The sequence below is a fragment of the Ammospiza caudacuta genome, chromosome 3 (genome assembly GCF_027887145.1).
Source record: "Ammospiza caudacuta isolate bAmmCau1 chromosome 3, bAmmCau1.pri, whole genome shotgun sequence".
Lineage (NCBI taxonomy): Eukaryota > Metazoa > Chordata > Aves > Passeriformes > Passerellidae > Ammospiza > Ammospiza caudacuta.
The window spans coordinates 12,156,833-12,181,726 of NC_080595.1; the positions used below are offsets into that span (position 1 = coordinate 12,156,833).

Sequence of the window (24,894 nt, forward strand, 5' to 3'; positions counted from 1 at the left end):
ACTTCTGCCAGCCACCTGTAGGCCTTGCAGCCAGCTTTCCCAGGTGGAGCAGCCGCGGAAGGAAGGCTGTTCCCCGTGGCCGGAGTGCGGCATCCCCATCCCCATCCCCGCTGGCGGGCGGGCGGGCGGCGCTCCAGCCGCGGGGCGGGCGGAGGCGGGCGGAGGAGGCGGGGGCGCATCCCGGGGGCTGCGGGCGAGCGGAGGCGAGCGAGAGGCGAGCGGGGCCGGCCATGGTGCCCCGGCTGCTGCTGCTGCTGCTGCTGCTGCTGGCGGTGGCGGCGGGCGGGCGCTGCCCGCTGCGCTGCGCCTGCACGCACGGAGCGCTGCGCTGCCCGCCGCCCGCGCACGGAGCGCTGCCCGCGCCCGCCCGCGCGTAAGTACCGCGGGATGCTCCCACCCACGGGGACCGCCACGGGGTTTGGGGGGGACGGGACGGGGGGACCGCCGTGCCTTTGGGCCCTTGGAGCATCCCTGGCCGCGCGGAGGTGCGGGATGCGCGTCTGAAGTTTTGGAACTTTCAAAGTTTGAAACGGACGCAGAGTTTTCCCCTTTGGCAGGAGGCGAGCATCCTTGAGGGACTTTTTCTCGTCCGGCAGCCTCAGTGACAGAGGAGCGGGGTGCAGGTGTCAGGGCTTTTTCTGTGGTCTCTCGTTGCGGCCGGAGGCATAAACTGCTTTTCCTGTTCCAAAACCAACGCCTTGTAATGGCATGCTTACATTTAAAGAAACCCGATTAAAGTCTTGAGTAGTCAATTTAAGCGTTCTGTCAGTTCTAGGGTTTGGTTTTATTCTTTCACAACTCTGTTGGACTTCTTGCAACCTCTTCTCCCAAAGTTTGTGTGATTAATTTTCCCTCTATCCTGAAGCATCAAAATCCTTTTCACTGGGCTCATTGAAAATCCTTGAGGTTCAGCTCACTGACAAGTTATTCACTATTTTCTTTTCCCCCTCTCTTAGTAAAAAAAGCTGCTGTGAGTTTTGACAGCTGTTTAGATCTCTGCAGGGTGGTCCATCATAACTTTCTGCTTAATGCTTTGCTGGGAATTAGGATTAAATTAAAACAAGGCATCATGGGCATTCCCTTTCTCCACTCTCACACTATAGTCCAAGCTCATGGTTTAGGAGACCAGACCAAATAATTGATATATGTAGTTATTAAAGTGTTGTGTTGCTTATGGGCTCAGTTACAGCTCTGATCTAAACAATCATGGCATCAAAATATGGGATTAGAGGAGCAGCCAATAGGATGGTTGCCATTTCCAGGATCACTTGGTTATCTCTGCATGAATTGAGCTGGGGTTTTCATATTATGACCCTTTTGGAAACAAAGTCTGTGTTTTCCATTCTCATCTGACTTGTTTGTAAATTTAACTCGCTCTTGAAATTCCCTAGGGATGTTACTAACCCTGAGCTCCTCTTCCCTTTCTCCCTAGCTCAAGAATGGATAGGAGCAAGAAAACCTAATTTGTACTCATCTATGTGAACCATTCCTCCAAAGTCAGAGATTGTAGAAAAACCTGTGTCCTGGATTTGTTCCCTCCCTATTTCCCTGTGTTACCTTAGTGTCAGAGAAAGCAGAGCCCATGGGAGCAGGAGACTCTCCCATCATGTTTCTTCCTCAGTATTCACAGCACATACAGAGTGGATTAAACATGTCTATTAGGATGATGCACATCACAGCCCAGAGAGGTTATCAAGAGCCCTAAACATACCTGATTTTATTCTTTCTCTGTTTTGGTTTTATCTTTTATTTCTCCTTTTTCCATCTGTCACCCCAAGAAGAAATCACATCTCTCAGTGATCACGTTAGGACAGATAATGGGTTTATGGCCGCTGCCATTTCTGCCTCACTGAGAGCAACAGGGCTAGGTAATGGACAAAAAGAAGAAATAAAAATTTCATTTCTACCTTTAACATAACATTTAATCCTAATGATTGTACACAAAGTCCTGCTATTAGGCTGGCTGTAGAAACGAACTTTACAGTCAGAAAAGAGTTCAACCAAGATTTAGCTCAATACTCCTACAAAAAAAATATTTACACTTAAATGTTAAAAAAATCCCTGTCTTTCACAGACATGTACAGCTCCTTCTGCTTCCAGCCTGATTTATATTGAACTGGAACCCGTACTATTAAAATTTCCACTTCTTTGTATTTTTTTATTTAAAAACTTGCATTCACCATACAATTACAAAGCTGTACATATGAATGCAGTCACTAACTCCACAGGTGTACATATATTCTCACTCTTTTGTTTAGTAGTTATTCAACCTCTTTTACTTTTCTTTCATCTCTTCCTCTGGTTTTCATACTAGTTTCTTCTTACCCATTTAGCTGTTGTCTTCCCCTCTCTCTTATTCATACAGTTTTTGGAGCTTTGTTAGTGCTGACTGCTTCTCTTTCCATACTCTCAGTCCTCCTAGCTCTCTTCTTGCCCTGCACAGCTCTGTGCATGAGAGAGAAAGCAAGAGAATGTTATTTTTTTCCTTTCATAACCCCTCATTCCCATGTACCAGGGGAATTGCAGTGTGGGGCTGCAAGTGCATTAATAATTTGGGGGGGAAATGCTGCTTTAGGTTGTTCCAGCACAGTTCCTTCTGCCCACATCCTTCCATCAGTGCCAGACCTCAGAATAGTCCTTAATTGTATGGTCAAGAAAATAAGCTCCACTATGTAACTCCAGATAGATCTGAGTAAAATCTGATGCTGTAATGATCTGTGCTTCCAAATGTATTTTTGATACTTTGCTATGTCCACAGTCTATTTCCCACAGGGAAATTTCAGCCATTTTTCTTTACCCAAGTTATCCTTGCCATGTGACATTATTGCTAAAAAACTTTTTCAAAATTATTTGGCTTCTGACAGGTTGCAGAGTTATGGGGTTTATACAGTCCTGAATTGACCATATTTTTTCTCAAATTCCTGCTGTTAGTTTGGACATTACACAAACACTATAGAACCTCCATTATTCAGACACCTTTGAATGCCCTTTGGCTACAGCAGCTACATGTCCTCAGAAGGAAAATAATCTTTAATACACTATATTTTGAAACAAAACATTATTTTTCTTCTTTTGAAATCTCATATGTACTTTGGGGTTTTAAGCAAAGTCTAGCTGCAAAGGCACCCAACTCCAACTGTGCAGCAATGGGTATTGGATAACTTCAGATCTTTTTGCCCCTTCAAAAACTTCATTTCTTGGTGACGTTCACTTTGCTGTATCTGAACGTGTGCCCCTGCTTGCAGAGCTTCTGGGTTGGGTTAGTGACATGTGATTAGGCACCAAATTATAAAATATCAAATAGAAAACTCTGTGGCAAAAGCCTGAAGAAGTAGATAGTTCTGTCATGTCTTTATTGGGGACATATTTGGCTCTTTGGGATTGTCAAAAGATTTCAGTTTCAGGAAAGTGTCTTCCATAGGAGATTATATGACTCATCATCACCTAGTGAAAAATGCTACTTTGGGTGCTTGTGTGATATCACAGTTCACATTTCAGGTAGACAATGCCCAATATGCAGGACTTCAAAAATCAATGCCAACCCTTTACACTGCCCCCCAGAAAATTATAAAAATCCTAGGAAAATAGTGTTTTTTCAGCCATAGTTTCAATCAATATTCCCAATCCTCCCAAGCTTAGGGATGTTACAGAATTAAATGCTTGCCAACAGCAGTCTACCTTATATGTTCACCTTTTGGGCATTAAAAATACAAGTAATCCTATAAAATAGACATATTAAAATAAAACAACCAACTGAGCTACAACAACTCATTCACACCTCTTGCTATTGGGCCTGTGCTTTTTATGTTATTATTGTTATTATTAATCAGTTCAACTAAACACTTTTTGCAAAAGGTCACTTCTGTAACACAGCAATTTCCTCCAGTGGTGGGAGTGGGCTTGGGCTTTGACTCCTCCTCAGCAGGACTGAAGTGATCCTGAGCTCTTGGGGCATCCAGAGCTCTCAAAAGCTTTTCTTGGACCTCAAGTCCATGTGGTGGCAGTTCCTGTCTTTCCAAATGCTCCTGGATAGCCTTACATACATTTAGCTTGGCCATTTCAAACCTTACTGCATAGAATTATGTACCTTGAAAACCAATCTTGATAAGATAGAAATGCCAAGGGCTGCTGAATGCCAGGAAGTCTGGCTCCACTTCTTCCTGTCTTTTTCCAAAGATGAGAAGTCCTGCAATTTTGTGGAGCTGCAGCATTGTCAGCTATGAATGACAGCAATGAGTACAAGCACACAAGTCATGATACATTAGATATGAAAGAAACTTTACAGATTTTCTTAAAAGAGCAAATATTTATCCTTTAACAAAAGTCTTCAAAACAGTGCAGGCAACTTGTATTAAAGATGGGTGCCTCCCTCCTTTCATGAGCTACAGAAGTCAGGCCAGCAGTGTAGGCAAGTTAGATGTATTGAAGCTTTGTAGCTTTGAAAAACATTTTTGCCAAAAGCTGAATGGCCATATCTGAGTTTCACAATCTGAGTGCTGTCAGAAAGAAATCTGAACGGGCCATCCCACCAAGAAGACAGAGCAGATGAGACATCTACAAAGAGAGAGCAACAGCCTCACATTCACAAGTCCTGGTCCTCAGGGGGGACTTCAACCACAGCAGGACATAAGCAATCAAGAGGTTCCTGGAATCCTTTGATGATAACTTCTGTCTCCATGTTATAGAGGAGCCAAGGAGGAGAGGTGCAGTGTGGGCCTTGTTCCCACCAACAAGGAGGGGCTGGTGGGGAATGTGAAGCCCAAGGGCAGCCTTGGCTCTCAGGACCATAAATGATTTTGAGGATCTTAGGACAGTGAGGAGAGCACTCAGCAAGCTCAGCACCCCTGACTGCAGCAGCCTTTGGTCTTTTCAGGCACCTGCTTGGCAGAGTCCCAGGGGATAGAGCCCTGGAGGGAAAAGGGGCCCAAGAAAGCTCCAGATCAGCTCCAAGCTCAGAAGTGATACATCCCAAGAAGGAGGAAGTCAGGCAAGTCACCAGGGAAGAAGGTGGAAGCAGATACAGGTAGCCTGGGAGGAGCACAGAAAAATTAAGCAGATGGGATCAGGTTAGGAAAGCTGACACCCTGATGGAATTAAGAAAAGAGGAAACATAACCCCCATTTTTACAGAAGGAACTAAGGAATACCCAAAGAAACACATGCCACTCAGTCTCACCTTCATGCCTGGCAAGATCCTGGAGCAGATCCTCCTGGAAGCCATGCAAAGGCATATGGAAGATAAGGAGGTGATTTGTGACAGCCAATGTGGCTTCATTAAGGGCAAATCTTATGCCTGACAAATTGGATGGCCTTCTAGGACAGGGTTACAGCAGTGGTGGATGATAAAAAGCCACTGACATCATCTACCTGGACTTGTGCAAAGCATTTGACACTGGCCTGCATGACATCCTTGTGTTGAAATTGGAGAGAGATGGGTTTGATGGGTGGGACACTTGGTGGATAAGTGGTTGCACTCAGAGCTGGTCAATGGCTCAATGCCTGAGTGGAGAGCAGGACAAGTGACACTCCTCAGGGGTCACACTGGGAGCAGCTCTGATTTACACCTTTGTTGGCAGCGTGGTGGGTGGGACAGAGCTCATTCTCAGCAGGTTTGGGGATGTCCCTGAGCTGTGTGGCGGGATCAGCACGCTGGAGGGGAGGAGGGACCTTGAGAGGTGGGAGAGGCTCGAGGCCTTGAGGCTGCAAACCTCAGGGGGCTCAGCAAGGCCAAGGGCAAGGCCCTGCCTGTGGGCCAGGGCAATCCCAAACACAAATACAGACAATGGATTGAGAGCGGCTCTGGGAGGGATTTGGGGGTGCTGGTGGGGGAGAGGTTGGACATGAGCCATCAATGTGTGCTGGCAGCCCAGAAAATCAGTGGTATTTTGGGCTGCATCCAAAGAAGCAGGGCAAGGGAGGGGATTCTCCCCTTTACTCTACTCTTGTGGGAACCCACCTGGAGAGCTGCACCCAGCTCAAGGGCTTCCAGCACAAGAAGGATGTGGACCTGCTGGAACAAATCCAGAGGAGGCCACAAAAATGCTCAGTGGGCTGGAGCACCTCTCCTAAAGAGACAGGCTGAGAGAGCTGGGGTTGTTCAGTGAATATTCACAGAATCATAGAATGGTTTGGAAAGCACCTTGAGGATCATCACCTGTTACTCCAATGATGATCCTTGAGGATCATCACCTGCCACTTATTCTACATCCATTACAACCAGCACCCTGCTCACCCAGCAGCATGTCACAGGGAGGCAGTAGGCTCATGGCCTGATGTAATTAAAGTCAAAATTTGGTTTTATTTTTTGCACCTTCAGTCACATTTCCATTTCCTTTGTTCCTGAGTTGATGGTGCACTTATAGGGTTATAGAGCAGGAATTTCTCAGCTTCTTCTTTTTGCTTCTTTCTGAAGTTCTTTTCCTTTTGGCTCAGAGTATTAAAACCTACAGCAGATTACTTCTACCTGTCTCTACCCTTCAGGGAAAAAATACATTCTTCAAGCTGCATGACTTAGCTTCATTCCTGATTTAGCCAAACCTCACACAGAGCAAAACATGCCAGCATCAATCTGGACGCAGGTATGACCCAATCACAATGGAATGACAAACATATATATCTTTGTTAGGTAGGGAAGCATTGTTATTCCCAGTTTACTAACAGCGAGACAAGGTCCAAAGGAACTAAATTATTTGCCCCAAATCATACAGACTTTTTGGAACATAGCTAGGAAGTGACTTCCAGGCTCCTTGGTACATGCATATTTGTAACCCCTAGACACAGTATGTATACAGCCTGCCTTTCTAATGTGTAGGTATGACATGTTTTTAAATATATATTAAAAAATTATATAAAATATAAAAAATATATAAAATATATAAAATATATATTTAAAATTATAATTTAAAATATATAAAATTTATATTTTATGTAAAATATATAGAAATATATAATTATATATATTATATATAAAATATATTTATATATATAAAACTTGATGAACATTTAACATAAATATTGCCAACAATAAACATATTTCTTTATATAAAAGATTATAATAACAATGGGAAAAAAAAGCAGGCTACGTGAATAGCATGAAAACATTTCAGTCAAAAAGCCTTGAGGGGGTGAGTTTAAGGATGGGAAACAAATGTCTCTGATATTTGTCATTCTAAAGCAAAATGGAGCAATTATCTGTTTTCACAGAGATAACATTTTGAAATATGTTAAATATTTTCCTATGGTTGTTATCAGGGAGAATGTGGTCATGGATAGATAAATTGGCTGGTAAAAGTACTGTGGTTCAGATGTGGAGAATGGTAAAATGTGCTTCTGCTTCCCACATCATTGTTAATTTCTCAATCAGAGAAACTGAAAAATTAAATTTAAAATGCACACTTGCTTTGAATCAACTAACCACACTGATGCAATTTATTTAAAAAAAAGAATTCCTTTATACCAGCCTGATTTGAAGTTCTTCTACACTTTGTGCACAGCCACATTCATGATGCCACACTGCAACATTACAGGGATATTGCTGGGAGGAGAACATGGTGCAGCCAACACAAAGATACTGTTTTAATAGAGAAAGCTTTATATGAAAGCCACTTGTTCTGAGGATCTAACTTTAAATAGCCTGTAGCTTCCTTTAACTGTGAATGCAGCAGCCTACTTTCATCAGGCTATAAATTTACTAAATAGGTTATGATTATTATTGATCTGATGATTACTCTCAAATTTATGCTGTTGAGGAACTGACACCATATCTTTTGAATTCCATTTAACTGAGATCAATGCCAAATGGATCAGGCACCAGAGGTACAGAGAACTGTGAGAAAAATAAGGTGGCATTATGCTTTATTGGTTTTCTCCCTACCATAATGGTACAATTATAAACAAAGAAACCCCATGCCTTACAACCCTTTCCTCCCTCTCTTCTGTTTTTTTTCAGATCATTTACTCATCTCCCTGTAAAAGTAATCCCATCACATGCATTTGAAGGACTTCAAGATGCCTTCATCATGTAAGTTGTCAATATTTTCCATAGGCTTTTCCTTAATTTTCTTTTTTAAATCATCCTTTTTATAATAATGTAAAAATGCTAATACACTCTATTGATGAAATAAAACCACAGGGGAAGGATAAACATAGCATTCCTTTTCATGTAAACAGTACACAAAAGATCCTTTGAAAATGTGTGATTTTTAACAGCTGTTTAGAGATCAAATAATGAAATGTGAATCATGTCAGAGAGAATTGGATACAGCTTAGTAACTGATGAGAGAAGCATTTGATTAGCAGAGGAGATAGATTTCTATCATCAAACATTACCTCTGCAATGACAGCCATGGCACATTATGCATTTGTAGAAGACCCAAATAAGGCATTTCTTCAGCATTTTGCAGTGAGAGAGAAGCTTGGCAGAGGATCAGTAGGATTGAGCCCTTTCTTTGATCTTTCAGTTTCCAAGTGCTGTAATTTTGCTCACCGGGTCTGCGCTGCTTCTTGACCCTCAGCATTGTACCCATTTTCCATCAAGGATTCAGACCATAAGGCTCTTCTCACCCCTCCTGCCCTCATTTCTGCTGTTATTCCAGCTGAAATGGCATGCTTGAGTCTCCATTATTTTCTATTTTTTATTTTGTCTGCACTGAGTGGCCTCTAAAGGACAAAGTTGATGACACAGCAGTGCAGTGAGGAGCGGGAAATGACCTCCCCCAGAACTTAAGCAGCAGCACAGAAGATGCTGCTTTCTTTTCAAGGTGCACTTTTTGTACTTCTCTGCTGCACATATCCAACAGCAATACAGTATTAAAGCAGAATCCAGTGGTGCTGTATTCTTGCATCCACTTACATCTGAATGTTTAATGAGAACTTGATTATTTTCACACTGGAGACCAACTTAAATCTACAAAATTTCTCCTACCTGCATGACTTGAGGCTACACTTTCTCAAACTGTACACATGTCATAGTCTCCATCAAGAATGTTTTGTTCTTGGACAACATCCCTTCCATAACAGGAATTTAATTGATCTTTTTGCGTGTTTTTAATGAATATCTCCAAATTTACTGTGTGGAAATCAATGTATTTTTCTGAAGTTAGTTTGTAGAACACTTCATCAATTTATTGAGATTTAGTGCTGCTTTGAAAAATACATATTTTATAATTATAAATCTATGAATAAGCTATTTGGCAACACATCACTCTCTGAAAGATGCTAAATTATTCTCATGCCTCAAGTCATTCCAACATATGCCAATAGAAAAACTGTGGCTCACAGGGAGGATCCCATGAAAAAACCATGTTTCAGACCTCAAAAAAGTTCTGTGAGCAGGCACTAATCCCACCTAGCCTGTGAATCAGGCCACTTATTTTACATCCATCTTTTATTTATAATTAACTGATGCAATACCAAAAATAACATTCTCACTGAATTTATGATGATGAAAAAGATCTTTGATAATTCTTTAAAACACACATACACAATAACTGTGTGATTTCTAGTGTGCATCCCCCTTTGCCACCACAAATGAAATACAGAATTTATTCTGGTCTAAGTGATTTTGTATCACCAATAGAGTTGTCTTCTCATAATTGCAGTTGAATTAAGCTGACACTCAGGACTGTGACAATGCTGACTCTGATGATGTAAACACAGTCCAGTTGTTTGGAAAATTTTTTTTTCTTGAGAGTGTGTAATCTTAGGCTTGCTTTGTGTGCCCTTCTAGCCAATTCTGTTGAGAAATTTTGAAGATCTTTCCCTTATATATGCATCAATGTACACAATTTACTTTCAGGACTCAGTTTTGCATAGCCTCTTAGATCTTAAACTATCACAAAATTACTGTACATCCCAAAGATGCTAAACAATCTTTTCAGGCTTGTTAGCTCTGCAGGTCATCAATTCATAACTTCTGGAAGCTTCTAGGCTGACATTCTTTATTGGAAAACTCATTTGCCATCCTTCATTTATGCTCACCTGGAAAAGGAGCAACTTATCAACTTGTTCATCAGTTCTCTGCTTGGAAGCTTTCAGAATCTTCCCTTTGGGCTGTCATTGTAAAATTTTAATTAATAATAAATAATTGGAAAAATTAAAAAGCAAAATTTTCAATGAAACTTTGTTTCTGCTTTGCTCCTTTTATAATTAATAAAACATTAGAGCATTTAGCAAGCATCTAATAAATTTGTTTTGTTTTTCTATGTCAGTATTGATTAATCTTGAGTACACATGTGGAACAGGAGCATCTGTACATCACAATCCCAGAGTGCCACCAAACACTGTCATGTTTGTCTGTGTCAGGATGAAAAGAGATACTTCTTTTCAGTTTGCACACATGTAATGAAAATGGCATTTAAATCCAAACTTTGCTCGTGAAGTGTGCTGAATCCATATCTGTGTGTTTCTACATCTGTGGATGAGAGGACCATAGTTCTGACTTGATAATAACACGAAGCACTGGGAATGTTATCCGTGTCCTCACCCCACAAATAAATTCTCTAAGCAGAACCAACAATGGGAGGGAGGAAAAGGCTTACAAGGTTTGGGCTCACTCTGCTTACATTTGCTCTGGCCCTCAGTCTCTAACTCACCTGTAATTTACTGAGGAAATGGAAATTGGCTCTTACAGTGGCCCTTATTCCTAAGGGTTGGCTTTCCCTTTTGCCAAGACAGAAAAGGCTGGTCCTCTCCCAAACCCCACTGGCAGGGCCTGCCAGGATGTCTGAGGTGAGGCACAGACAAGACTGACAGGAGGGGTTGAACAAATGCGCATAAAGGAAGGAAATACAAAGTGGAAAGCCAATTTCTGGGGTCTTTTCTGGTAATGTGTTGCTTTATGTCTGCTGTTTTCATTGCAGTGAAATCTCTCAGAGCGATTCCCTGGAGAGAATAGAAGCGAGTGCCTTTGACAGCCTCCCCTCCTTGTCTGAAATGTGAGCACCAGTTTAAAAAAGGCATCCACGCTGTGGTTTCGGATCACCAAGGAGCACACAGGCTGCAGAGAAGTATTCCTGGACCAGATCTGTCTCTGTGACTTTGATTGGCTTTGATTGAGATGTGTGATGAGAAAATTTCTCTCCAAAGTCCTGTGTAAAAACAGTGAGCACTCTGTAAGGCCTGGCCTTGGAGATCTAGAGACATCCCTGCACAGAGTCCCACTGCTTTCTGTGAGCTCAGTGGCAGGAGGGGAGCTCTGCCACTGTCAGGTTTTCTGAGTGGGGAAATAATTTGAGATGACAACAGAGGAGAAAAATCTTTCTTTTTGAAGATGCCATTTTCAAAGCCCTACATTATTAAAATGCAGCTGCTTAGTATGCATAGCTCTTCTGTGCAGCACTAAAATGTTACTCAAACAGAACATGCACTGATTTTAAACTTGACCTCATAGCACAGGCATCTGAGAGAGAGAGAGAGTTAAAAGCAACAGGCAACGAGTAGGAGAATGCTCTGAAATATTTAGTGGAATTGGAAACTCTAAATCTGATTCAATATCTCATTACTGCCTTTTTCGCACAGCATGACCAGTGACTGGCTGAAAATTGTGCAACTGAGGACAAATTCATCTCCTTTTTCATTTATATGTGAACATCACTGAAGCCAGTCACTCACACAAGCAAGGGATACAGATTACTCAACCTCTGACTGAGTCCAGCTTCCACTAGAATCAGTGGTGTGCTTAGGGAAGGAATCAAAGGTTTCACCCCATGCATTCACCTACAGCTTATGCATAGCTTGTCTTATGCCTGTCTTCCAAAACCCAAAAGCTAAGCAAGGCCATTGAAGAGCTATAGGAAGCTGGCAAACAAACCTCCTTGAATCTTGAGAGCTGAGCAGGACTCACATTGCAAGGGCTTGATGTCCCAAGCTGCACTCAAATCCACATTCAATGGATGATCAGGGTAGTGAGTTCAATGGCATCCTTGAATTTCAACTTTTTTTACCATTTCATATGCTAAAACCTTTGTATTTTGTAATGGGCTGGGAGGGAGGTGGCCTTCAGTTATTGGCCTTTAGGGCAAACAAAGCTTTCCCAGATAGTTCAGCTGCTGGAAATGTTCCATGATTAAGAGATCTGTCTGGTTTTTAGGTGACCACTAGCAAGTAGGATTTCTCACACATTTCTCTCCCAGTTTCTGCTGATCCACTTCTACCAACTACTGCTCTAAGGAAGTCCATGGAGCTCCTAAGAGGTTAAACTATCTGAGGAACTGCCTTTCCTGGCTAAGAAGAGCATCAGCAATGTAATGGAAATGAGGAATGATTTGAAGGGGTCTGATTGTGGAGCAAGGACCAGGCACACTCACACCCTCAGGTCCAAGCTTAAAATGCCAACTCCCACCAGTGACCAGGATATGCAGGCCAGATCAGCTCAGAAAACCATGAGAATTCAGGCAGTGATATCTTGTGTTGGCTGCCTAAAAATTGCAGGCTGTTTTTATTACCAACAGTACCACAAAATGCACCTAGTAGCACATTTGCAGGCTGTTTTCTGAGAAAGTAAATTGCAAGCAAAACTCAGGGTCCTCCCAAATTTATATTGATTATAATACTGACTTTTTTTTTTCCCTTGCTGCAGATTAATCCTGAACACAAAAAATCTGTTGCACATTGAGGACGGAGCGTTCAGAAATCTTCCAAGGCTAAAATACTTGTAAGAAAGAGTTCTATTCCTTTTCTGTTTGCTCTATTTATTCTTTTCTCCAAAGGAGTAGACAAATCAAATTAAGGAGTGTAAGGAGAAAGGTTTTTCATGCATTACAGCATCCTAGAGGTTCGTACATTTTTTACGACAGCTTTAACCCGGAGTTAGCCAATAGTGAGGTCTTTCTGTGTTCAAGGGCAGGGCAGTGATGGACAAAACAGAAGTCTTCAAAGTAGTTCTGATAAGTGCTTATTTCTAGAATAAAGCTTGCATTTTAACAGAGTACTAAACAGAAGATGTAACTAAAATCTCTCCCTCATGCTTAATGTAGTGAGAACATATGCTGCTCCTCTAGGACACTGCTTGAGAATTCTGAAAACTTGATTTTTACAGGTCTTACAAATACCTTTGGAGCCTACTTTAAAAATTAGATTTGTCAGTCAGTTTTTAAATCACTGTTAAACTTACACCTACCAAGTCAGTTTCTTGTTGCATCCACTCTGGTAATATTTCCTTCTATAAATAGGAATTATGTTTTTCTCTAGGAGCATTTGTAACACTGGAATAAGACAATTTCCAGACCTGACACAGATCTTCTCAATGGAAGCTCATTTTATTTTGTAAGTAGAGACCCATGCTAACCCAGCTGTGTTTTCCATCCTGCTCCTGAGACACTGACAAGAACTCCTTTTTTCTTTCCTTCCAAAGGGAGCTCTGTGATAACTTGCGTATGACAATTATACCACAAAATGCTTTCCAAGGGATGAACAATGAATCACTGACTCTGTGAGTACAATAATCCTAGCTCTAGCTCCTTCTGTGAGGATAACACTTCTGCTTGAGGAAAGTGGGTTGACTTCATGAAAATCTTGACATTCAGCCCCATAAAAAATAAATATGTATTGTGTGCTGAATTTTAAATGCCTAAGAAACATAGGGATGTTCTTCAAGATGAAGAGCAGAGTTTTATTTAGGAAAGGAAATAGGACCAGAGATCTAAATCTTCATCTTCCATGTAATGTTGTTTTTAAAAATACCATCACCAAGATATAAACTACAAAAACTGCACTGGAGGCCAAAGTCTCTGTTCTTACCTCAGGGATGTGGTTTCTTGAAACAGTGCTTTCAGGGACCAAGCAGTCTGGGAGAGCTCAGCTTCAGCTGCACAGGATTCCTCTGAAAAGGAGGGATGGAGACACAGAACAAATTGGTACAAACTATGGCTACTGCTTCTTAACCCTGATTTCTTTTGCCTCAGTTTATTTTCCTATGAGATCCCTGTAAGTCTCCACATCCAAGACTTGCCTTTTAGCCAGCAGTGGGTTCATTGTTCCAGCCCCCTTTGAGGTGGGTGGGTTTGATGCTATGAGATGCCCCACCTGAGGAATGCAGAAAGCCAAGGTGTAATGTCCTCTGCCAGCACAGCAAGAACTCTGTATGGATTTCACAGTTCACTTGGCTTCAGGAAAACTTCCACAAAGTAGTGCTGGGAGACGAGAAATCACAAGCTAAGCCTCTTGGCAGGATTTAGGCCAAAATTTGGGTTTCCCAAGGAAGGACCCTGTGATCCACAGAGAGCAGGTGTAGTAGCCACAGGCCCGGATTTAGGGGCCAGGCTCCAGCTCACATCCAACAGGAGCCCTGCCCAAAACTCCAGGGGTATTTGCACCTGCAAAGGAGCTGCAAGAACTGCAGCTGATGGGCTCTTCATCAGGCTGATGTGCCAGCATGACAGTAATTTTAACCCAGATTTTCTGTATTGACTAATACCTTCTGGAAAGGAGAGAGGAGCTGGGCATAAATGTGACTGAATGCTACTCCTACACGATGCTAAAGAGGAGCAATTGCTTGGATTAGTGCATCATTTCATCTTATGAGCCTCTTTCCTCCCAGCAAGTTCTCAAAATAACTCCAGAAAAATTATTATTCTGCTAATGGTGCAAGAAAATGAACATAAAAGAGATGGAGAAAGGTGCTTAAAGTCTTTACTGTAACCCTAAAGTGTATTAAATGGGAGGGAGTCTGAGTCAGGAAAGAGCCAACAGTCATTTTTCTCCCATCCTTTTGTGATTGGGATCTCACCACAAGAAGAAAAGAATTATCTTATCAGCATCTTCCTAATTGTAGAGCTCCGTGTTAACTCCACCCCATGTTGTTAGCTGTAATTAGGGGGAGTAATTCCTCCTGCTACAGCATGGTCTGGTGGAACACAAGTAATCTATGGAGGTGTAAAGTCACCCTGCAGTCATACTTTGCACTGCAAATAGCTAATTTAGCCTTTCCAGCTGTTAATGTTTCTTGTGAATTGGGAAATTGATCCCACATATTGTCATGGTCTTTAGGGCTATTACTAATTTCAGCGTTGTGCTGAGGTAGATACCATCTATCAAGTGGTATCTACCAGGTGCTCCCCACACTTGAGCACTTGGTTTCACAGGGCCAGTTTGTGCTGTCCCAAAAGCAAGTGGAAAAGCCACAAAAATATTGTTTAATTCATAAACAGTTCCAAGTTTTCTAATAGGGCTTAACATTAAAGCAAAAGTAATAAATACAAGTGACTGTATTGAATTTCTATTGGATACATGAACTTAATATCACAAATTGCTATTAATAGGCCTATAGGTTACATCTCCTGCTGAAGGAAAAGAGCTGGACCTCTTTTCCTCTTTGTGGTGTAGCAGAGCTGAGGCTTTAGGTGTCTGGCACCAGGGTGGGGAGTCAGGAAGCAGGGTGGCATCCAGTGTCCCTGTGCAGGGGACAGCAAGGCTCCCACAGCACAAATCAAGCCTGGCAGCAGCACCTTGGAGAAGCTGATAACTCCTGGCCTGCTGGATGATGCACAGCTCACCCCTGCCTCTCTGCAAAGCTGTCCCTTGGCAGATTTGTCCCTCCATAGAGGATCTGCAATCCAGCAGCTCCCTCCAGGCTTTACAGTTGCTTTCCACCTGACACCTCTCTAAGCCTTGCAGTCTTCCACCTGCACCTGCTGACTCCACAAAATCCAGGTCTCCTGCCTCCAGGTTGTTGTCTGTGTGCCAGGAGCTTACCTGGACTAATGCTTTGTTTCTGGATCTCAGCCCCAGGTAGGCACAGCTGAGCCCCTCAGCAGGTGGAAAAACTGTACCTCAGCAGAAGTTCTCTTCAGCAGCTAAGCAGGAAGGAGCTTAGAGAATTTAATCTGCACCTTTCTTAATTTAAGAGCTATATTACCTTCATTCTTTAAAAGCAGGGACTCTAATCATTAAAATGAATGCAGCACCGAGGTTTGAAACTTGTAATACAAAATGTAACCTCACCTTTTCCAAATCTTTTTTCCTTATGTTTGTTTAATCTCCAGCAAGCTGTATAAAAATGGATTTGAAGATATCCACAGCCATGCCTTCAATGGGACAAAGCTGAATCAACTGTGAGTATGCTATCCCTCCTCAGTAATTTACACAGTAAATAAGAATTTAAATAGTCAGAGGTTCTTCCTTCCTGTGTCTTCTGTTTCCCAATACCCATGAGAAAACTGCAACTTTCAGTGTCACTGTGACTCAGTTGTTAATCCTGCAGCTCTCACTGCTTTTCCTGAAACAACTTCCCTTAAAATAGTACAGCTTTTGTGAGAAAAGCTCATAATTCTTAAGAAAATTTCATAAATTAGTGTAGAACTTGAAACAGTAGTCCAGAGCTAATCTACAGTTTACAGCCTGGAAACATCAATAGTTTTTAATCCCTCTCACACACTGGAGGACTAGTGTGATGGTTTGGGCAAAATGTGTATTTGCTGCTGAAGTGAAAGAACCCGCCTGTTTGCTCCTGGTTTAAGTCAGAAGAATTTGGAATTTATCACATTTAAGTGTAGATGATAATGATCTGACGGCATCAGAGGAAGTAAAGGCCACATGGGAAATACAAGCACTCCCCAGCCAGGCAGTGCAACAACCACTGCTGTGGTGGGAGAAAGAATGGAAAACAGGTGTGAAGAAGAAACCAAAAAAGTGATTTTTAAAACACAGATGTAAAGAGAGTTCATTTTTTGTTCCATAGGATCCTGAAGGACAACAAGAACCTCAGGCGGATCCACAACGATGCCCTGAGAGGGGCCACAGGGCCAGATGTCCTGTAAGTGTCCACAGCTCCATGACCTGAGTGTCCTGTGGGAACTGCACTGTGCCACCAGGGCTGTGTCACCACAGCAAACACAAGCTTCAGGTCTGGAGGGAGATTTGATCTCTTAACCTCTGTGTACAAAGTGGAAACATGGCAAGGAGATGCCATGAAATTAGAGAGTGAAAGGAGTTTGCATAACACATATCAGTTCCAGTGGTGGCATTGATCTCCACCTCTTAGACATTTTGCTTTATTTGTGTCAGATCCTCCTGATCCTGTATCTTATATTCTGACATTGTAAACTAACCATCCTTTAGTAGGATGGACATGTTTTGGCAATATATAGGTTTAGAACTTGTTTATAAAAGAGAACAAGTTGATTGCACGCTGTAAGTTCATGCTGAATAAAACTCGTTATTATCATCCTCATATTAATCAAGGACTTACTGGAGGGCTGCCCTGGCAATAAAACACAGTGTGCTTCTGTAAATAGCACTTTGTGCTGCACATGCCTTTTTTGTGCCTTTTATTGGTGCTTTATGGAACATGGCATTACCGACATCACTTTCAGAATTGTGAGCCTTTTTTTCCTTTGTTTAATGTCCTAATGGACATTTTTCACAGCAACAGCCCCTCTGAAGTTACTGCAAGCCAAACTCCTTAAGTTTGTGTTGGCAAGAATGACAACATTTTTGAGGTTTTAATTAATAGCCATTTAATTAAAGCACCTAGAACAGCCTTTCAGAGCCAAGCAGAGAGAAAGGAGAGTGTCCTACCTGTCAGCTGGCTGGAGAGTCACTATTGCCCACCTTCCTTCTTCTCTCAGTGTCTCTGGCTTAAAGGGACATCTCTCACTCCATGCATGAATTTCCAATGGAAAGGTCAGGACACAGCCCCTGGAGTGGTGGGTTTCAGTTTCCCCAGGATCAAGGGAGCTCCTTGCCTGGCTGGAGCTGCCGAGCCACAGGGATGCTCTTACCCTGCTGCTCTGTAGTTCACAGACCATGTCTCTGAGCTGGGCATCAGTGCTGAAGCAGATCTGAACCTTTATGAAAAAACCAGTTGCTGTTGTCTACTGTCATGCTTTGGTGGTATTTTTGCAGGGATGAAAAGAAAAGTGAATGCTCTTTGTTTTGCAGGGATATTTCTTCAACAGCACTGGAGTCCCTGCCTAGTTATGGGCTTGAGGCCATTCAGGTCTTGAATGCAACCTCATCTTACTCATTAAAGAGGCTGCCACCACTGGATAAATTCAGCAGTCTTCTGGAAGCTGTCCTAACATATCCCAGCCACTGCTGTGCTTTTCGAAATCTAAGGACAGAAAGGTAAGTCCAAACAGCACATTATGGTACTACAGTGCTTCAGAAGTTCCAAAATGGCAATTCTGCTTTATTCAGCTCACATGGTTTGATCATCTTTATTCCTGTTACATTTTAAACCCTAAAACTGTGGTGCATTGCAAGGCCTTGCAGGAAACAGCAAATCTCGGCTAAGGCCAGGAAAATTATGTCCATTTATTTTAGAGCAGAAATGGATCCCATCCTGTGCCCCAGATCTGCCAGCAGAAACATTATTCTAAGCTTGTTTAAAGCTTACATTTTTCTTGGTATCTCAATTAAAAGCCTACTGGCCTACAGAAAACAAACTTTTATCAATAGCACATTGCCCTAACTAAAAATAAAATGAAACCCCTGTAGCCTTTAACTTAATTAATACAGTTGATATGATGACATAGTAGAAAGGGCAAGCTTTCAATTACCCACCAAAATTTAATGCCTGCCCCAGGCCTACAGAGAGAGATTACACAGTTTAGTTCCAACCATTTCAAGTAATAGACAGTATTGTTCTCCCCACAACTGGAAACTGTGGCACAGGGAGAGCTTTGCATCCACAAACTTGGGGCAGTTAACCCAAGACAACAGGAGCTCATTTTTCAGCATTTATGGTTGAAAGAAACCAAACTCCAGTTGGCTTCAGGCAGCCAAAGCAATTCCAGATGGGTTTAGTTTGAGCCATGGAGGTGCCTCATTTCTCATCCATCTCAAATGAAGGCCAGCAATGACTGAGCAGGCAGTTGTGGGAGGCCTGATCAGTGTCACCCCCCTGCCTTCACTTCAGGGACATCCTGGAAAGGCAGGAGTACATTCCAATTCTTTAGGGTAACATTAGGGGTTAATCTGTGCTTTCTCTGCCTACCTCATTTTACTAAGGAGTTCTTGATTCTGCACGAACAGAACAAAGATTCTACTGTTAAGCATTTCCATTGCTAATGAACTGATTCGGTCACAGATCACATCTCTGAGTGTATTAAATGCAGGAGCAACTCTGGCAGAGAAAAAGGGTATTTATTCTGATAAAGATAACTACATTTCTGATACTCTATTGTTTTTTGGGTGCTTGACTTTGACGCATGGGCATGGCCTATAAAAACAGATGTGCCTTAGCAAGTCATTTTCTTATATTTATATTAAGTGACTGTTTTCTTAATAAATTGCTGGGGAGGAAATCCCATGCAAATCAAGAAATTACTGCTCCCCTACCAGGGGCATCAGCAATGAGGTGAGACAAAGCCATTTCCATTCATACCGGTAGATACCTGGCTGCTACTTTCAAAGGCTCAAAACCAGAGATTTTGCCAAATGTATCACCTTTCAACTTGTACTATTCAAACTGCTTTACTTCAAGCACGCAAAGTCTACCTCCAGATCCCAGACAGCTTTTAAAATAGTCACCTGATGAAGGTTCACCCCATGCACCAGGCATGGGCTTGGGGCTGAGCTGATGGAAAACAGCTCTGCAGAGGATCCAGGGACCTGTCCCTGAGCCAGCAGCGTGTCCTTGTGGCCAAGAAGGCCAAAGGTGTCCTGGGCTGCATTAGGAACTGCAGTGCCAGCAGGTCAGGGAGGAGATCCTGGCCCTCTGCTCAGTTGTGGGATCCTCAGGATGAGAGAGATGTGGAGCTCCTGAAGCAGGTCCAGTGGAGGGCTACTAAGGAGGTCAAGGGTCTGGAGAACCTCTCCTGTGAGGAAAGGCTGGGGGAGCTGGGGCTGTTCAGCCCCAAGGAGAGAGCACTGAGAGGGAACCTCATCAATGAGGTCTGTCAGTATCTGAAGGGAGGGTGTCAAGCGGATGGCACAGGCTCTGTTCAGTGGTGCTGGGCAATGGGACAAAAAGCAACAGGCAGGAACTGATGCACAGGAAGCTCCATCTGAATAGGATGAAGAACTTCCTTCTGTGCAGCTGACCAAGCACTGGAACAGGTTAAAAGGAGAGGGTTAGAGTCCCCCTCACTGGGGATATTCCAGGACTGTCTGGAATGTGCTCTAGGATGACACAGGGAGGTTGGACCAGATGCCCCACCATGGTCCCTTCCAACCTGGCCCATTCTGGGGTTCTGTATCAGGCCAGTTTCCCAGCAGCTGTGAACAGGCACTTCTCCAAAAGCCAGCCTAACTGCTTCCATTCACCCTGGTGGAGAATCTGGCCCACTTCAGTGCAATATTTCAAAACGCACAATTTAATTCAAGTTCTAGGTATTTCACTATTAAAAAAAATACATCCTACACAATAACCAAGCTGAAAGACCATCCTTACACACCTTGCACAACCTGACACTGCCTATTTTCACAGCATTTGAAGGCTTCTCCTTCCCACTTCCAGATGTCTGCAGGAACATTTGTGCTGCCTTGAGGCCAGCACTGGCTTACCTTACGTGTCTCTGAAGATCACTTGCAGAGAAGACAAGGCTTTGGCCAAAATCCAGCCTGAAACTTAACTTTCTTCTCATCCTTCTTGCAGACAGAATTTGTTGTTTTCCATTTTTGACAACTTCTCCAAGGAGTGTGAAAGCACCATGAGGAGACCAACTAACGAAATGCTGTAAGTACCTCTCTGCATAGAAATGATGGAAGTAGCAAATACAGACCTCCTCCCCTTTCTCCTGTTCACATGTTTTTTACTAAGCAGGTCTTTGCCTGCCAATTCAGTCACCTCTACAAGTTGCACAGTGGTAATCATTAAACCAAGATTTGGATTTTCAAAAGGAAAGGGGAATAAAAAACCCTCATGATTTCACAAGATTTCTCATTCCAGTTTGTCTTCTGAATTCTGAAAGGATTTCAAAATTATGATTAAATATTTACAGAAGTTAGTGGCCTACATGGAGAGTTTCCATCCCCTGAAATAAATGCTGTTATTGGTGTGATTCAAAGAAGAGGTGTTATTGTTAACTTTTTTTTTTTTTTTGCCTATAGAAAGGATAACTCAAACTCTGCATATCAATAGTTTTCCATGGTAGAATGGAGTCCCTGAGCTAGAAGTGTGATGACCCCGTGCCAGTGGTTTACTCCGTCTAAACAAGTCTTTTCATATCATCACAGTTTTGCTTGACAGTGCTCAGTGTGACAATGAGAAAGGCTAATATCAGAACTGTTGTGCTGGCTGTGCTGGATGGCACAGGCTCTAACCCAGCTTTTAAGGGAGAAGTTAAAAGATTTGCTATTCTTCATCCCTCTGCAGCTACATGGGAGACCTTGGGACTTCTTAGCAGCCCTGACGAGGCGTCAAAGCATTCTAAAGTCTAGAAGAAACAAGCTTATGGTCACAAAATCCCAATGGCTAGATACAGCTGAGATGTGATTGATTCATTGGGATAATTACTTCCTTGGACAGTATCTTGTTTGCGGGTTGGTGAGGCCTCCTACACTTGCCATTTGGTTTTATCTGTCTGCTTGTTTTGGATTAGCATCTGTTGCACTCCTGCTGTGCATTAAATAGTCTGCCCAGCCTATTGGCTCCTGAAGATTTTTCCTTTGGCAAATCCCAATCCCAGCAATTCTCCCAGCAATGAGCAGGCATTATAATAAGCAAGTGAAAATAAGGTTATGGTTCATGGGCTTAATGGCTGCAGAACCACAGCAGAAATCATCTGAAAGTCCTGAATTCTTATTAGTAAAAAAACCAAAAAAACCCACAAAAATCCAGCTTCCACATAGCAGCACATTCACACAGCCTCTCAGAAAATCACAATCATTTTTATAAGTAAATAGAGTCAAAAGTATTCCCTGCTTTTCCAGTTTGAACCAGGCAAGTAAATGCAGTTTTCCATATACAGAGAGAAGTAAGGACAATGAGTTTGGGACATTATTTGCCCCACAGGAATAGCTGAAAAGCAGCTCAATTTCATTTGCCAGTTAAGACCCTGCTCCAGAAATATAATTTAATGGACATGCTTCAGTAGATGTGGACGCTTAAGCATGTAGTTAAATTTTCCTAAAGTTACCAGTTTTCTCAACAGTTGTCCTCAATAGAGATATTTTCCAGGTCTCAACACTGCATACTGAGTGTTTGCCCACCAAACACTCATATCAGGATGATTTGGAAGTTGGGAAATGGGCACCTGTTATGGCAGGGAAGTGCCAGAAAAGACAGTGTTTACTTTTAACACATTTCTTCTTTGGCAGGCTTATCACCACACTCTTGCTGACCTAGAGATTTTAGAAGTCCATCTTAAAAACCTACATTTTTAATTAGGCATTGGGTGCAGCCTAAATGTAACAAATTCCTAGCTATCAGTGTGATTTAGTTAACCATGCACTTCTACTCCTTGTCCTATAATACTGCAAACAGCAAATTCCTCAGCACCTCCCAAGCCATACACAGTCTCAGGAATTTGTTTGCTAAGTGCCTTTCCTAAGGGGAGCAAAGGTGCACAGTTAAAATCCATAGGTTGTGTTAGTATGGCTTCTACAACTGCCTGTGAAACCTCTGTGCATCAAACCTGTAACCCATCAGCCCAGGTATTGCTGTGGCTTGGACTGCAGCCAACCAGCAGCATGAGAACCATGGCTCCTCCACAAAGCAGTGAAAGTGAAGTACTTACAAATAAGCAAGTTGTATAAGAGAGCATTTCTGTGGATAGGACTGTGACCCATGCTGCTCTCCAAGGCTGCTTCCCAAACACAAAGCATCCTTACAAGGCTTCGTTATTTGTAAACACCCTGTAGAAACACATGGAGGACGTCACTGTTTTAGAACAACTCTTATCTGTTGTCTTTTGCAAAAGAATGTGAGTGGCATGTAAATAATAACTCACTTTGTTTGGGGGGTGGTTTTTTCATGGTTACAGCGTTGACTCCAACAGCACATTGCTGTGGTCAGCAGAGAGGAAGACGCACTCCTTTGGAACAGATTATGAGACTTCTCCCTACAGCTACTCAACCATTTTCGATGACAGCGAAATGGCCGGCTTTGACTTTGAGTATGACTTCTGCCAGCCTAAAGTCCTCACGTGCACCCCGGAACCAGACGCCTTCAATCCCTGCGAAGACATCCTGGGCTACAGCTTCCTCAGGGTGCTGATCTGGTTCATCAACATCCTGGCCATCGCCGGCAATTTCACCGTGCTCCTCGTTCTGCTGACCAGCCACTACAAGCTCACCGTCCCGCGCTTCCTCATGTGCAACCTCTCCTTCGCCGACTTCTGCATGGGGCTGTACCTGCTGCTCATCGCCTCGGTGGACGCGCAGACCAGCGGGCAGTACTACAACCACGCCATCGACTGGCAGACGGGCGGCGGCTGCAGCACGGCCGGCTTCTTCACGGTGTTTGCCAGCGAGCTGTCGGTGTACACGCTGACGGTGATCACCCTGGAGCGCTGGCACACCATCACCTACGCCATGCAGCTGGACCGCAAGCTGCGCCTGCGCCACGCCGTGCCCATCATGCTTGGGGGCTGGCTCTTCTCCATCGGGATAGCCCTGCTGCCTCTCTTCGGGGTCAGCAGCTACATGAAGGTCAGCATCTGTTTGCCCATGGATATCGAAACGGGCCTGTCCCAAGCCTACATCCTGCTCATCTTGGTGCTCAATGTCGTCGCCTTCGTTGTCATTTGTGCTTGCTACATCAAGATTTACATCGCCGTGCAGAACCCAGAGCTGGTGGCCGCCAATAAAGACACCAAGGTCGCCAAGAGAATGGCAATACTGATCTTCACAGATTTCACCTGCATGGCCCCCATCTCCTTTTTTGCCATATCCGCTGCCTTCAAAGTTCCTCTCATCACAGTGACCAACTCCAAGATCCTGCTGGTTTTGTTTTACCCCGTCAACTCCTGCGCTAACCCCTTCCTCTACGCCATTTTCACCAAAGCCTTTCGGAGGGATTTCTTCCTGCTGATGAGCAAGCTTGGCTGCTGCAAGAGCCAAGCAGAGCTCTACAGGATGAACTATTTCTCTGCTTATAACTCCAACTGCAAGAACGGCGGCGCAGCCACGGCCCCCACCAAAGCCTCCCAAGCATTCCTGGTCTTGTCAGCCTTAGGGAAGCCCTATCCTGCACCACGGGACAAGACATCTCACAAGGAAAATTTACCCAGAGTGCCAAGTTACCCTTTGCAAGGCCAGTTGTGATTATCTTAGTGACTAGGGATTGTTTTACAGTGTCTTGAACATTTCATAATAAATAAAAATGCCAGTCAGTAATTCTTATGCAACATAACTGTTCTGACATTCAAAGTGGTGTTTTCCCTTCTGCTCCTTTGTGATGACAGGTGTGGAAGGTGGCTATTAGGCAAAACTTTTCTGTGTGGGGAACCAGAAGAGTCCAGGAGTAAAGTTGTTCTTGAAGCTAACAGGTACTGCAGTGATTGCAGCCTGGCTTCTTTTTCTCCAGATCTGCTTCCCTGGAGTATTTAAAGCCTGTTTGCTACCTTTCATGGCTTCTTTTTTCATTCCTATCAGCTGTGCTGGCATTGTTAGTTTAAAGAAAGAGGCACTAAACTAGAAGCCTCCATTTCATCAACAGAAGCTTCCAATTACACAGCCACCTACACACAGTTAAAGAAGAGCATTCAAGCAATAGGCTGTAAAGATGTCACTAAGGAGGAAAGTTTATCTATTGAATCTTTGTCACAGGCAATTTTGCAGTTTACATTAGATCTCAGTCTGAGCTGGTGGGCAGTTTACTTAAATTATTAACCCATGCACAGCCATGTGTGATCTGGAAATCACAAGAGATGCAAAACCTCCTCTGCTGCACACAGGACTCAATTTAGGGCATCACATGTGCACACACAAATCAGGTAAATTGTAAAGGCTCCCTCTCTGCAGCAGGAGAGCTGCCTTCTTTTCCCTCCTGAGACAGTCTCAGGAATGATTT

The 24,894-nt window shown here is 43.1% G+C and overlaps 1 protein-coding gene across 1 annotated transcript; it reads left to right on the forward strand.

The window, feature by feature from the left end:
* Positions 1–230: 230 nt before the first annotated feature.
* On the forward strand, positions 231–24,146 carry LHCGR (luteinizing hormone/choriogonadotropin receptor). Its single transcript, XM_058802199.1, has 11 exons — positions 231–373; positions 7,948–8,019; positions 10,859–10,933; positions 12,577–12,651; positions 13,188–13,262; positions 13,351–13,428; positions 15,980–16,048; positions 16,675–16,749; positions 17,877–18,062; positions 20,536–20,616; positions 22,949–24,146. The coding sequence occupies exons 1-11, from the start codon at positions 231–233 to the stop codon at positions 24,144–24,146; spliced, it is 2,127 nt and encodes a 708-aa protein (XP_058658182.1).
* Positions 24,147–24,894: the final 748 nt, after the last annotated feature.